Raw genomic sequence first — 13,454 nt, forward strand, 5'->3', positions numbered from 1 at the left:
TTTCTTTAGTTTGGCTGAAAATAATTTGCTTTGTCTAAAGGGTTTCAGAGGCAAAGCTCGCCGGCCGCCCCGGCTGCATTAAAATTCCTGCCGGCCCAGCCTTTAGCTCAGATCGCGGCTCCCCCGAGACTCCACTTTCGCTATTACTGTCAAGTACCCTTGACTCTTTATTTTTGCCCTTTTATCTATTACAACTAATTCGAGTTCTTTTGCCCTTTTCAGTTTAAGACGTGGGCTTTCTGTAAAGCCTCCCCCTGCCACCGAGCTCTCCGGGTGCAGAGCCTTTAGAAATTGAGGGGTTTACTGTCAAAATGAAAATTTCACTTCAAATTATCTCGGCTGATGCACGTTTTCCAGGCCGGGGGCTCCTGTCTGAGCCTTTTGACAGCCAGATCAGCAGAGGGGTTCAGTGATCTCGATAATATCATCCAAGAGAGCGAAAGTCAATACAATGACAGGGAATATGACTGGATACAATCCAATTACGGCTGCTCGCAGAGAGGGGAAGGGCTTGATCTGATCTCCGCACCTGGATTCCTTTATTCAGTCCTTGCACTAACAGGTCTCGCTAGAAAGTTCGCAGGCTGGAGTATGTTATATTTTGGCTGAGTGTTTTCTCGGTTGCGTCTATAGCTGCCTTGGTACATTTCCCCCCTTTATTGTGTTCTTATTTATTTATTGTGAAGAGGGGTGGACCGACGGGGAGCCGCTGGGGCGGGATGGGCGAGAATGCTGGGAGGCAAGGAAAGCTCTTCTGCTTGTGCCGATGTCAGTTTGGTCCTTCGGGTTCTCTCGGTTCATCGCCGCGCCGGGCACCGAGGCTCAGGGGTTTGAGGCCGGCCCGGGTAAGCCGGGATCTATTGTTGCCCCGCAGTTTCTTTTCCAGCAGTTCTCCCTTTCTGCCGGTCCGGGGATCAGTAAAGTTTGTTCCCATTCCGGGGAAGGAAAGGAAATCTTTTAAGCGCCTGTTATCTAAGTGGTAAATTGGCTGAGAGTGCTCCTGAATCACACGTCGAGAGCGCTCTTCCTCCCTTTCTCTTTTTGTTGGCTGCACTCTATTTAATGTCAAAACGGTAAGGCATCTGTACTGAAGTGCTGAAATATTCATGGCGGATCAGCGATTCTCCGCGCTGGCAGAGGAGCTGGAAAGCTAAAACGGTTCTTTAAAAGATCAAATTTTCCATGTGAATCAATTGCTCCGCGCACGGCGGAGGCGACGCCGCGGCAGAGCCCAGCCCTTGGGGGCCGACCCCCGCCCGCCCGCAGCTCGGGAAGGAGGGGAGGGGGAAGAGAGGGATGCTTCCGCCCCGCCGGGCCTCGGCGGGCAGCCGGAGCCCCCGCTGTTGGCCCGGGAGGCGGCCGGGCCCCGGCGCTGCCCCGCGGAGGCACGGCCGGCGCGGAGCGCAGCCCAGCATCCCTCCTGCGCGCAGCCCAGCATCCCTCCTGCGCACCTCCCGGGCTCCGTCCGCAGTCCCGCGGCAGCGCTGCGCCGAGCCTCTCTTCCCCTCTCCCGGCAGCCTGTTGACAGTCCTTGGAATTACCGGGATCGGCTCCGAGGGGGAATTAGAAACATAGAAGTTGTTTGTTGCCCAATGCAAAACGCCACCACTTGTGTTACCTCTGAAACAGACAATTTATTGGAGTGAGCATACCCTTTAACATATTATTTTTTTTTTGTCAAGATAAATTTGTGCAGTAGGTGTAAACTTAGTAGAAGTGCTGTTTGTGAATTATATGCTAACAAGGAAATCAGGAGGAAAAACTCTCGAAAAGTCTTTACAACTAATGTCGGCATGCCTTAAATTAAATCTGAATTAAAATTTCCCGTTTGTAAACTTTCGGATGTAAACTTTTTAAGTAGGTCTACACTATAGTACGTGCTTTTTGGACATGGAATTAAATAACTTTCACGACATTGATCCCTTAAAGTCGCAGCCAGGAGAAAATGTTCAGAACAGCAATGAGCAAAGTCTTTCCGTTGAACTGAGCAAACTGAACTTTAAATCCTCGTTTATGTTGTTTGTTTAAAAAAGAAAAGGAAGAAAAAGTTTTTTATATTTAAATTTAAACTCTTGCAAGTCTCTTTTCAGTGTAGCTGACTCTTCAAGCGTTAGAAAGTCCTTTGCCCCTCGGCGGGCCTGTTAGGAACAAAACATTTTGCTTCCTGATTTGGGAAACGCCAGAAACTCTTTGTTTGAGTCATGGTGGGCCAGGTTTGAGAGCTGCCCCTTGAGCACATTGGCGCCGTTCCCCACCGCGCGTCCCAAGGCGCCCGTTTCCAGAATGGCTCCTTTGGTGGTAGCCCAGGAAACTGTTGTGTTGCTCAGGGCTTGGTTTAAAGTACTGTGCCTGAACAGGGGGTCGTGAAACACCCCGTCCACCCAGTTCCTGAGGTTGGTGACCGGCGAATCCTGGTGCCTGTCCATGACGCTGACCGGGGCGGGAGCGGCGGCGGCGGCCGAGCCCCCGGGACGTTTCAGCATGCAGGAGGGGTACTCGGCCTGGTTGAGGGAGGTGGCAGTGTGCGCCAGGGACCAAATCCTGGGCTTCGCCTCCAGCAGCTGCTGCCCCTGCTGGAAGCACATCTTGGACTCGCAGCCGCGCTGCCGAGCGCCCAGCGGGTCGGGGCCGCACTCCTCCGCCGCCGTCTTCAGGCAGCTCCGCGCCCGCTCTGCCGCCGCCTCCTCCTCCTCCTCCTCGTCCCCGGCGGCAGCCGGCGGCGGCATCTTGGCGGGGAGCTCGGCGGCCCGCGGCGGGTGGCTGCCGCCCGGGAGCGGGTGCGGGAGCGGGTGCGGGTGCGGGAGCGGGTGCGGGAAGGGCCGCCGCAGCTCGCACTCCGAGCTCTCCGACTCGGCGGCGTCCAAGTCCTCCAGGTCGCTGAGCTCCAGCTCCTTCTCCTCCTTGCCCGTGGGTTCTGCGGGGCGGGGGCGGGGGAAGGGACAGCAAAAAGAAGACACACGGTCACTGTCGGCGCCGCACTGCCCCGCGGCCGCCCCCACCAGCGAGGCCCGCGGCCGCCCCCACCAGCGAGGCCCGCCCCGGGGGCGAGCTGCCGGCCGAGCCCCCGCGGCCGCACCGCTAAGTGCCTGGTTTTAGCAGGGTACCCTCGGCTTTCCCGCTCTTCATCGCCTCCTCCTGCGAACCCTCCTCCTCCTCCTCCTCTTCCTCATAGGGCCGCTTCTCGTCAGAGCACTTGTTCCGCGGGGGCCAGGTCATCTTGTTCTCCTTCTTGAGCCGCCGGCGGGCGTTGGCGAACCAGGTGGAGACCTGGGTGAGGGTCATCTTGGTGATGATGGCCAGCATGATCTTCTCGCCCTTGGTCGGGTAGGGGTTCTTGCGGTGCTCCTGCAGCCAGGCCTTCAGCGTGCTGGTCGTCTCTCGGGTGGCGTTTTTCCTCCGCGTCCCGCCGTCCATCGTCCCGTACCTGCAGGCACAGGGGAGCCCCCGGGATGTGACAGCTCTCTGTCGCCCCCCGCGCACCTGCCCGGCCCCGCCGCTTGCCTGCGGCACCCCCAGGAGGGCAGCTGGATCGGAGAGGGGGGAGATGGATGAGGACAGCTCGGTTTTAAGAGGGATGAGGACAGCTCAGCTTTATGAGGGAGACCAGCCTAGAGAATTCAGGCCGAGGAGGAAAAGCAAGAAGGAAGGGTCCAGCCTGCAGCAGCAGCGGGCAATGCAAATTTCCACTCTGCCTTGGCGGTGGTGGCGGAAAGAGGGAAGGAATCGTCTGCTTTTATTTGCTGTAAAGTCAATGTCAACATTTTGGGCAGCAGGAAAATCCTAGCAGCTTGCGAACTCACAGAAATACCGCTTTCCTCTCGTTTTATTAGTCCTCCCCAAACAAAATTCATCGGGGTGACCCCAGGGTGTAAGTTTAATAGAAATATATTTCCTCTTACTCCTTTTATTAGTAATCTCCTCTACCCTTTTGTTCCTGAAATTGTAGGAACCTAACGCAGATGACACTGGGCTGCGACTGAATATTTAATGCACATCCTCCAGGAAAGGTCACTGGCGCCCAATGGGCCTCTGAGCTGGGAGCGGTGTGTAAGGGGGTTTGCGCTGCTTTAAAACTAATAAATATACACGGGATGCCCAAGCCTGACTCCGCGCAGGGAAAGATAATTACCGCCCCGGTTAAGAGGGATTGCCCCCCGCTCTACCGCCCGCCCGGGGGGCGGAGGACCCCGTGTCGGTGCGGGAAAGGGGAGGCGACATGGCTGTGGCCGGGAGATGCTGAGAGGCGAGCAGGCAGTCTGGCGGGGTTGGCGGGGCGTGGCGGGGATGGCGGGGAGGGGGTGGCGGGGCCGGAGGGCAGCGAGCGGGGCCGGGCTGGGCATGGCGCTTACCTGTCGTACTGGTACTGGCTGAGGGTGTGATCGTAGGGGTAGTAGGCAGCCGCGGGGGCGATGCCCGCATGCGCAGAGCCGCTCCCGTCCTTCGCCTCCAAACTGTTCTGCAAGAGACACCGCCCGCCGCCCTCAGCCCCCGCCGCCGGCACAGCCCGGGCCCCGCCCGGCACCGCCGCCCTCAGCCCCCGGCACCGCCGCCCTCAGCCCCCGGCACCCCTGCCCGGCTCCCCCGGCACCGCCGCCCGGCTCCCCCGCCCCGCGGCCCGACCGGACCTTCCCGGGGGCCCCTCGGCCGCGGAGCCCAGCGACATCAATAGGGACATTAACTCGCGCTGTTACGGTGCAGGGGGGAAAATAGAGGAAAAAAAAAAAAGAAAAAGAAAAATAGGCTATGTGGGAAGACCGCATAATTTTTTTTTTTGCAAGCCTGGGTATGGGTCGCCCTAAACTGCCCGCCCGGACGGGCCCTTGGCAGCTCGTCAGGCGCGACTTTTAATTGCGTTACCGTGAGGAGCGAGCGCCGGGCTGGCACAGCTGCTGACCGCGGGGCTGGACGCGGGGACCGGCGGGGCGCAGGAGAAGCGCCTGGGGCTGCCCCCGCCCGGGGAGGGGGTCCCGCCGAGCCGCCCCCGCCCCTGGGGGCTCGGGAGGGAGGGAGCGAGCATCCCCCGGGCGGCTTACCAGGGAGTAGAAGGCGGGAGCCTCGGTACCATAGGTCACGTAATTTCCATAGCCCTGGGGCCCGGCGTAGGGCCCGCCGTAGACGCCCAGGGCGGCGGCGGAGTTGAGCTCGTGTCGGGCGGTGGCGAGCAGGCGGCTCTCGTACACCGGGCAGTACACGGGCGTCTGGGCGGAGGCGGCCGCCCCCGTCTCAGCCAGCGTGCGGCTGCTGGACTCGCAGCAGGTCGTCAGGGAGTTGGTGCTCATCAGGAACTGGAGGGAAAGAGAGCGGCGCTGAGGGCGGGGTGGGGGGAACTTCCCAAAGTGTAACCAAGTTTGGGGTCGGTTGCATTTAGATTGTGTGGGTTTGGTGGGGTTTTGTTTGGGTTTGGTTTGGTTTTTTGGTTTTTTTTTTTTCCAAATCAGGTCGTAGCTTTGGGGTGTCGCCCGCCCTCCTTCCTCCCCTGGCGTATTTTACTTCAATCGTGATAGAAACGCTCTGGAGAAGAGCAGAGGTGCAAGTATTTTATCAGTTTTTCAGAACGACTCCACAACAACAACAACAACCAAACGCCCCGTGACTGTGGATGTTTAATCCTCTATAATACATTCCTCAGGCCCTCTGGATTTAAAAGCTAACTTTTCCTGGGGTGTTTTCACAAGACTGGGGTTTACACCGTTTTCTCCTCTTGCAGCACAATGATTCCCATCTGCGTTTTTAAACCCTTTTTTTCGAAGTCATTCATGCATATTTATTTTGACTGCAGATTTGTAGCAGCCACGCACGCATCTGTTATTAACCTGCTGGTTTAGAATATCCCATTCTTTTTCTACGGGCCGGACCTCTGTACATCCATGTTTAATTGATAAACTGTGAATTTAATAGTGAAAGAAAAAAAACTGGGGGGGGGGGGCGAGGTGCGAGTGGGGGTTGGGGACCTCTAGCTCCCCTTCTCACCTCTCTCATCTCTGTCATCATCTCCCACGCGTCTTTATCACCCCCAAACACCCTAAATCCCGCATGTTTCATCCCATTTTAAAACTGGTGCCCGACACAGAACTTGGGCGCCTTGTAAAGCTGCGGAGCGAGCATCTGCTTTGCCGCTACCGCAGGCGGGAGAGGATCGCTGCCGCCCTCATCCCGGACGGAAGGCATCGATAAGGACTGAAATTCAATCAATTAACGTTGGTAGGCAAAAAGTCTTACCTGGGGTGCAGAGGAGTAAGGGTAGCCAAACTGAGGATAGGACATGGTACAGAGGCTCCCAGTTATCTAGAAACAAGGCGAGGCGTCTGATCTGCACGCTATTGCAGCCTGGCTCTGCTCTGTTGTACCAATTGATTGGTAACCACAGGTCCCTAGATGCTTATAGGACGAAGCAGAAAACCACATTTAATTTATTTACATGAAAACTTAAACTTTTTTTTTTCTTTTAAATATGTACGGCGATTTTAGCACCTTCCCCGCTACAGCTACGACACAGAAATAATTGTTACATGTAGGCTCCAAGGCTGGCAGACGTGACGGCAAAAAAATAAATACTTTGCACCCACGGAAAAATAAAAGGTGGGAAGAAGAAAAGTGATACAAATGCATCAGCTCACAAGCACGTTGTTTTAAAAGAGCCGAGCCTCTGACGTCACACAAAACCTACTCAAATTAACCTGCCTGTAAGTTTAACACTCATTTTCGGGAATCTTTCCCCTGGCATGGAAAATAGACTCTCCAGCATCGCCTTCAGCCAGTCTAACAGGGGAGAAAAGTTTGGGAAGCTCTTCGGTAGCGGCAACGCCTGCTTGCAACACATATATTTCTGCGGGCAAGGGAAGGAAATGAATGTTTTTAATCTGAAGGATCAATGTTGTATCAGCTATTTTCCCCACCCTCCTTAGTCTCTGAAAGGCTAGTAAGCACTTTTAATTAGAAATTAATTAATGAGCAGCTGCTTCTTCCCACCCCACAGTAATAATTAGTCTCAATTACAAACAAGACATATGAAGGGACACACGACTGAGTCTTCATTTAAGATTTAATCAACAGTTAAAATTAGCGCTAACGCTGACAATAAAGCACATGATAAGCAATCCTCCTTTTCTTTTCGGCTTTTATTCCAGGCGTGTGATTACAGGTAGAAAACCCTACAAGCGTCTTCGGGGGAATGATGGAAAAGATGTGACTTTTCACGTTAAAAAGACTTTGATCCCATCTCTAACTTCCAACACCCCCTCCTCCCCGACCCATCCCACGGCTGCCATCAGCCTGCCTATCCTCTGGGGGTCTGGGACCCCCACCCCCAACACGAGTAGGCAGCAATCCCCCCCTGCCGCACGCTCGGAGGGAACGGGCCGCGGGGAGAAGATGCTGGCAGCCCCAGTGCCTCTCCCCCGACGGCCGGTGCCACCGAGGCAGGGCGAGCAGGCAGCCCCCGGCTGGACGGAGGAGGCGGAGGAGGCAGCTCCGAGGCTGAGGCTGGGCTGCTGGTGCAGTCGAACGCTGCTCCATGGTGTGCAGACTTGCTCAGAGAGATTCCTGGGTTCAGACATGTGAATAGCCCCAGGGTCACACTCTAATTAATGATGATATTCTCTTCTTCTCCCCAGCTGGAAGACTGCCTCCCAGAAACGAATCTGCCCACACTGACAGCTCGATTGAGGGTGATTGATGACTATCTGGAGACCACAGTACACATAATATAATATCTGCTGCGTAATTGCTTTAATTTACAGATGAAAATACTAGTCCTCAGATCGAGTTAGACTACAACGAGAGGCTTTTTATGGCGCTTTAGAGTGTTTGCAAATAAAAGATATCAGATACAGTACATGCAAATTATACTGACAGCTCAGTATCTGTAGCCGGGAGAAACGTATAAAGAAAGGGAATCAAATGACATAAATAATCGGTTTGGAATTCTGTATTGATTTTTGGATGGGAAGAAAGAGCTTTTTCTTTTCTCATCTGAAATGCGAATTCCTTTTTATTTCTGAGAATATGAATAACTTTGCCATTGGGTTTCTTTTATAGAAGGGCTTCTCTATTCCTCCTCCTGCACTATCCCCGGTGCTGCCAAGGTATAATAACACTTTTAGCTACTCTTTACCAGCAGCTTCCTTCTGGTGTGGGGTGCTGACTGACTATTGCATTGTTTGGGAAGAAAAGACACCCAGTATTTACACAATGGTCTACACGCAGTGTTCCGTGCTGCTCCCTCTGCCTCCTGTGCCCATTGCGCTGGGGGATGTTTGTTTAAGCTCCGGAATAAAACTCACCGGTGCTAGGGAAGAAAATAGTTGCACTTATCTCAAGAGCGGCTCGGTGTAAAGCACTATAATTAGCTGGGAGATCTGGAGAACTGCCTGAAGAAGTCCTTCCAGTTTTCCAGGCTACAGTTTGGGAAATGTCCTGGAGTTGTGGGGGTTTTTTTGGGTTTTTAGTTTTTATTTATTTTTTTCCACTGCAGATGCCAACTCCACAGTGGCCCACAGTGCACTATAGGTTTTGATATTTAGATGAGTCTATTAAACTTTAAAATACAAGGAGAAATTCAATATTTATAGTCCTTGTCTATTTATATATCACAGTTGTCTTTCACTGCGCCATGCAAATACTCTGGTGCCCATTTTTGCGCTGAACTTTCCTGTATTAATCATGATAATTATTTGTCATTTTTCTTTGCAGCCTGCCCGCTCTATTACTTTACCCCCGGTCAGCTTTGTGTCAGTTCCAATCTGTATTCCCTAGAAAGCAGTCATTAAAAAACCCCCACCAAAACAAACAAACAAAAAGAAAAAGCAACAAAAAAAACTTAATAACCTTAAATGCTGAAATCTGACATTATGTCCTTCCCCACTGCTGATGTCTTGTTTCACTTACAGTCTACAAATAATGGCCCTTTGTTGATAAGAAACTCAACACAATTATATTTCATCTTGAATTTTTGGTGCCAGAGCACAAACATGCATTAAGCCCCACAATGATTTAAAATAACCTTTGTGGTTCTTGCACATAAACAAGGTAACACTGTTCAAATCCAAGCAAAGACGCTTAATGCTGTGGGCTATATCCTTAAGCATTTGGAAAATGCAAGTCTTTGCTGTGCAATAAAAATTGATCCTCGTCAAAGCCCCTTTCCTGTACAATGCAGTTAACAGCTTTTGAGAAAGAAACACACACAGCTTTCTCCAAAGTTTGAGCAAGGAAACCCATCACGATCAATAGGAAACACTGGAGAGTTCCCTTCTGGTCAGAACCAGCCTGCACACTCAGGCAAGCAGGTATTTCCCATCCAAAGCCCATCCAGGTCTCTCTCCCAGGGTTATGAGCTTTTCCTCTGAGTACCTGGAGCCAATGCTCATACAAGTTTTATTGTAAAAACATGGAATGAGAATGAAAGAGTGTGATGCTGGAACAGGCCACAGCAGGTAAAACAGAACCTCTTCAGGACTCAGGCTTTGATGGACGTCTTCAGGGACATGATCTAGAGGCAGTTCATGCAGCTACACTTACTATCTGCATTTTCATCGCCTTCTTTTTTGGAGGGGTTATTGCCACTCCTGGAAATATTTCAGCAACGGAATTTGCTTATGGACTAAACAGACTTTAGTGAGCTCTTTCAGTCGAGTTTGCTTTGTTTTCACATTACAGACCTAAAGCAACATTGATACTACCTGATAAATGCTGTGAAGCTCTACATGTTGCCCATTTGGAATCTGACATGGAACCGTGGGCAGCCTACAACATTTTCAAGTAGGTTAGCTCCCCTAAACTTGCTATTGGCAGTAAATATGATTGGTTTTTTTTCCCTGTGCCAATTTGAGGTGTAACTGCACCTCTGAATTGAAGAGGCAATGCTTCCAACCTGCACAAACCCATGCCATGGCTTGGGATTGGCAGAGCCATGATGACCAACAGAACAGTTGCATAAGAAGGCACTGCTAATTAATTTACTCAGTTTACAACTACATGTAAAATCAGTTTGTTCAAAGCTATCCATTTGAATGCTTTCATTTTGTAAGTCTTCAATCCTCTTGGCAAACAATCTAGATTAAAGCAGAAAGGCCTCACATGCTCATTCTGTTCTTTGTGTTTATTAACTTTTCACACTTAAGAACTAGAGCCAGCATTCTCTCTCTCTTACATGCACACTTACACACACACACACACACACAAAACTTTTCATCAAGAGAAGTAAATGCTGTGACCTGGGCAGCTGCTCTGTGGCTATAGATGGACTCTACAACGTGCCCACATTTACCTGCTCGGTGCACAGCATTGCAGCTACGCCTTCACTAGCAAAGCAAAGATTGTATAAGACTTCCTTTCCCAGCTCCTGTACCCCCAGTGCTGCAGATCCGCAGGCATTTAGATGCCACCACCTTTGAGCTCTCTGGCAGCCAACAGCTTCAACTTACTTCCCTGCAAAGGTAAAACTTTCCTGCTTGCAAGGTCAAATTCTGTTTTTTAAAGTTCACCTTAAAATCCAGAAAGTTTGACTCAGTACCTTACCTTAGTGCTCGCTGAGTATCATATCCACACCCCCTTCCCAAGAAATAACACACGTATGTTAAAATACATTTACCCTCTGTCCTAGGTAAAGATTGCACAAAGCCAAATGATTCATCACGGATAGTTTCTCTTCCCTCCAGCAGTTCGGTTTCAGCTGCCTTGCTGCTAAAGCAGGCTCCGAAGGAGAAGGGGGGCGGGGGGGGGGGTAAGCCCCACCGCTCCCCTCCACCCCTCCGCTTCCATAGAGACACAAACACACACACACACACACTCACAGGCATCACCACCAAAGGAAGAAATTTTTTACCTGCGATCACGCCAGGCTTCGGCTAAAACCTGGTAGCGATGGCTGTGCCATGGCAGGGCTTCTCTCCTCTGGTGAGCGCTGGCTGGCGTGGCAGGGAGCTGCGGGGAGCTAACGCAGACATGTCTCAGTGCGCGGTACCTGCGCGGCGCGGCACGGAGCCTTCGGTCCCCAGGCGCCACAGCCACTTCACTAACCCCCTGTACCAGAGTGACGCTCAAGTGAATAGTTCCACTGATCACACTCTTTCCTACTGATTAACACTTTCCAACGCGACCAGGCATTCCACTTCCAACTTTTCCCGTTTTAAAACAGAAGCAGCCAGCGCCGCTTGCTTCCGCGGGTTATAAACGCCGTCTGGGGCGTGGGGGACACCATAATTAATAGCAGGTTAGTAAAATTAGTGCTGCCACTCCAATTGTTGTCCTTGTTGCCAACAATAATTGCATTGATTCTGGAAGGACACGAATGTCCTCCATTTAACCTAATGATCTGCGGGTTGCACACGCTGTACGGCAGCCGTGGCGGTGATTAACTGCGCGCACCTCCAAACTATCATTTATCTCCGCGAGTCACGACTGAAAGGCGCTAAACTTACAGGCAACTCTCCCTGCCTCTCTCGCCGTCTTTGTTTCCCTCCCGCTGGAGGAGGCGGGCTGGGACGTCGGCGTAGCCCTGCGCACAGGAGACGGGCACCTGTACCTGTCCCCCCGGCCGCCTCGGCTTTATTCATAGCCCGGGGGCAGCGCGGCGGAGCCGGGCGCCGAGGAGCTGCCGGGGACTGCCTGGCCCAGCGCCCCCGGCCGCGGGGAGGGGGCAGGGGGGGCGGCGCGGCAGCGCCCGGCACCGGGGACCCGCTCCCTGCAGCGCCCCCGAGGCGGGCTACGCCGCCGCTGCCGCCCTGCCAGCCCCGCAGAGGCTGCCCGGGCACCGGGGGCTTCCTCCGGGCGCAGCTGGGGGCAGCCGAGCGGGGAGCGGGGACAGGTGCCGGCGGCAGCCGAAAGCCGGTCGGGGCGGGAGCGCTTGTTCCCGCTTGTCCTCTCCGTCCTCCTGCGCCCGTCCCTGCGTCCGGCCGTCCGTCCCGCCCGGCCTCAGCCGCAGGCTGCCGCTCTCTCCCGAGGAGAAGTTACACGGGCCCGAGGCTGGGCGAACCGGCAGCGAGCTCCCAGTCCGAAATGCCTTTCCCGGTGCGCAGCCTCCCGCCACCCTCTGTCAGGGCCGGGCTCCAGCCCGGTGTCCGGGGCCGCGGGATCCCCGCGGGAGCCTGTGCATGACAAGTTCCACCGCGCGCTCGGTACTTTCTTTTCTTAATTGTTTGTTCAGCAGGAAAAGGGACAAATCGGGATTGACAGAAGGGGGAGGAGGGATCAATATCATTCCTGTTTAAAGGCGTGAGCCTGGGCAGACGTCTCAATAAGACAGAGGAGGAGAAAAAGAGAGTATTATATCCTACCTAATTAAGCGAAGACAAAGAGGTGTGGGGAGAAAGGTTCAGCAGAGGTGGGGTGGCAATAGGAATTTTTAATCCGGTGTCTTCCCACAGTAACCACCAAGGCTGAACAGTAACGTTAATAGGGAACATCTGTACATCGACAGATTTATTCTTGCCAGGGCTCTTTCACGCCTGTGTCATTTGCATGGCCCCGTGCTCGTAATGCTCGACACACGCTGCACCTTGTAGTGCAGTGACAAGGTAAATCTGATGAATGCTGAAACTGGGAAATCCTCTTCTCTTTCCCCTTTCTCCCTCCTCGGACTGCCCTTGCAGCTTTAAATGTGGGGAAACCACACGGAGAAAGAAAAGGTGAGCCTTCTCCCCATCTGCGCTTGTAAACAGAAAGCCAATCATGCCACGAGCCTTTGCATTTTAAAGCAGAGTAACAAACCCACAGCGACGTGGACGCCCCGGTTGCCCGCCCAGGACGGCCTCCCCGCCGGCGGGACGAGGGCTCTGGATGCCCCCCGGGAGTGCAGGAGCCCTGTGTGCCGTCCCTGTCCCGGCCCCGCGGGTCTGGACTTTTCCCCCGTCCCCCGGGGGCCTGTCCCTCTGTGTTACCCCCGGGCTCCCGCCCCGGGCTGCCTCTGAGCCCGGCCGACTTCCCCGGGGCAGCCCCGCCGCCGCCCGGGACCCCGTCCAGCCGCCCGCCCGCCCGGCCGAGCCCGTGTTCTACAGTGGCACCATCCGCCGCCTGGAGGTGACACCTGCCCTTCGGCCCTAGTGCGCTTTGAGGGGACCGGGATCTCTGTGTTTTCCTCCAAGCCTTTCCCAATCCCGGCGCCGAATGCTCGGCCAGAGGCTGCCCCTGCTTTTCCCGAGTTACAGTGGGGGGAACTCCGGTGGTGAGGTGCTGGGGGGTTGCTGGATTCGGCTGCCTCCCTACCCTGAAATATGATGTTCAAGGGCAGGAGGCATCGTTCAAAGAGTAATCTTTTATATTAACAGCTACAACCAGTAACAGTACATTAATATGAGTCTTTTGTAATATAACAACGTCAGGCCCACGAGATCAACATTTTTAATTATTTCACTGATGTTTAAAGGAAGTGAGCAGACTCGAGTCTGTCTTTTCCAATTTGCTCACGTCGACCTGCACATCTTGGAAATTGCCATCCATTTCCACTCTGACCTAGG

At 53.6% G+C, this 13,454-nt stretch overlaps 1 protein-coding gene across 1 annotated transcript; it reads right to left on the reverse strand.

Moving 5' to 3' along the window:
• Nucleotides 1–1,724: 1,724 nt before the first annotated feature.
• IRX4 (iroquois homeobox 4) lies at nt 1,725–10,854 on the reverse strand. Its single transcript, XM_066545957.1, has 6 exons — nt 10,826–10,854; nt 6,220–6,378; nt 5,034–5,285; nt 4,350–4,456; nt 3,105–3,424; nt 1,725–2,914 (listed from the first exon to the last, which is right to left on the reverse strand). The coding sequence occupies exons 2-6, from the start codon at nt 6,262–6,264 to the stop codon at nt 2,142–2,144; spliced, it is 1,497 nt and encodes a 498-aa protein (XP_066402054.1). The 5' UTR covers nt 6,265–6,378; nt 10,826–10,854; the 3' UTR covers nt 1,725–2,141.
• Between the last annotated feature and the right edge of the window lie 2,600 nt (nt 10,855–13,454).

Source organism: Molothrus aeneus, chromosome 1, assembly GCF_037042795.1.
Source record: "Molothrus aeneus isolate 106 chromosome 1, BPBGC_Maene_1.0, whole genome shotgun sequence".
NCBI lineage: Eukaryota > Metazoa > Chordata > Aves > Passeriformes > Icteridae > Molothrus > Molothrus aeneus.

What these genes read in the sequence shown, in the direction of transcription:
- IRX4 (XM_066545957.1), bottom strand. Translation starts at nt 6,264, where the DNA reads ATGTCCTATCCTCAGTTTGGCTACCCTTACTCCTCTGCACCCCAG. An exon ending in CTTACTCCTCTGCACCCCAG is followed by an intron (nt 5,286 to 6,219) that starts GTAAGACTTTTT and finishes CTTTCCCTCCAG; the next exon opens with TTCCTGATGAGCACCAACTC. An exon ending in GAAGAGCGGGAAAGCCGAGG is followed by an intron (nt 2,915 to 3,104) that starts GTACCCTGCTAA and finishes CCCGCCCCGCAG; the next exon opens with AACCCACGGGCAAGGAGGAG.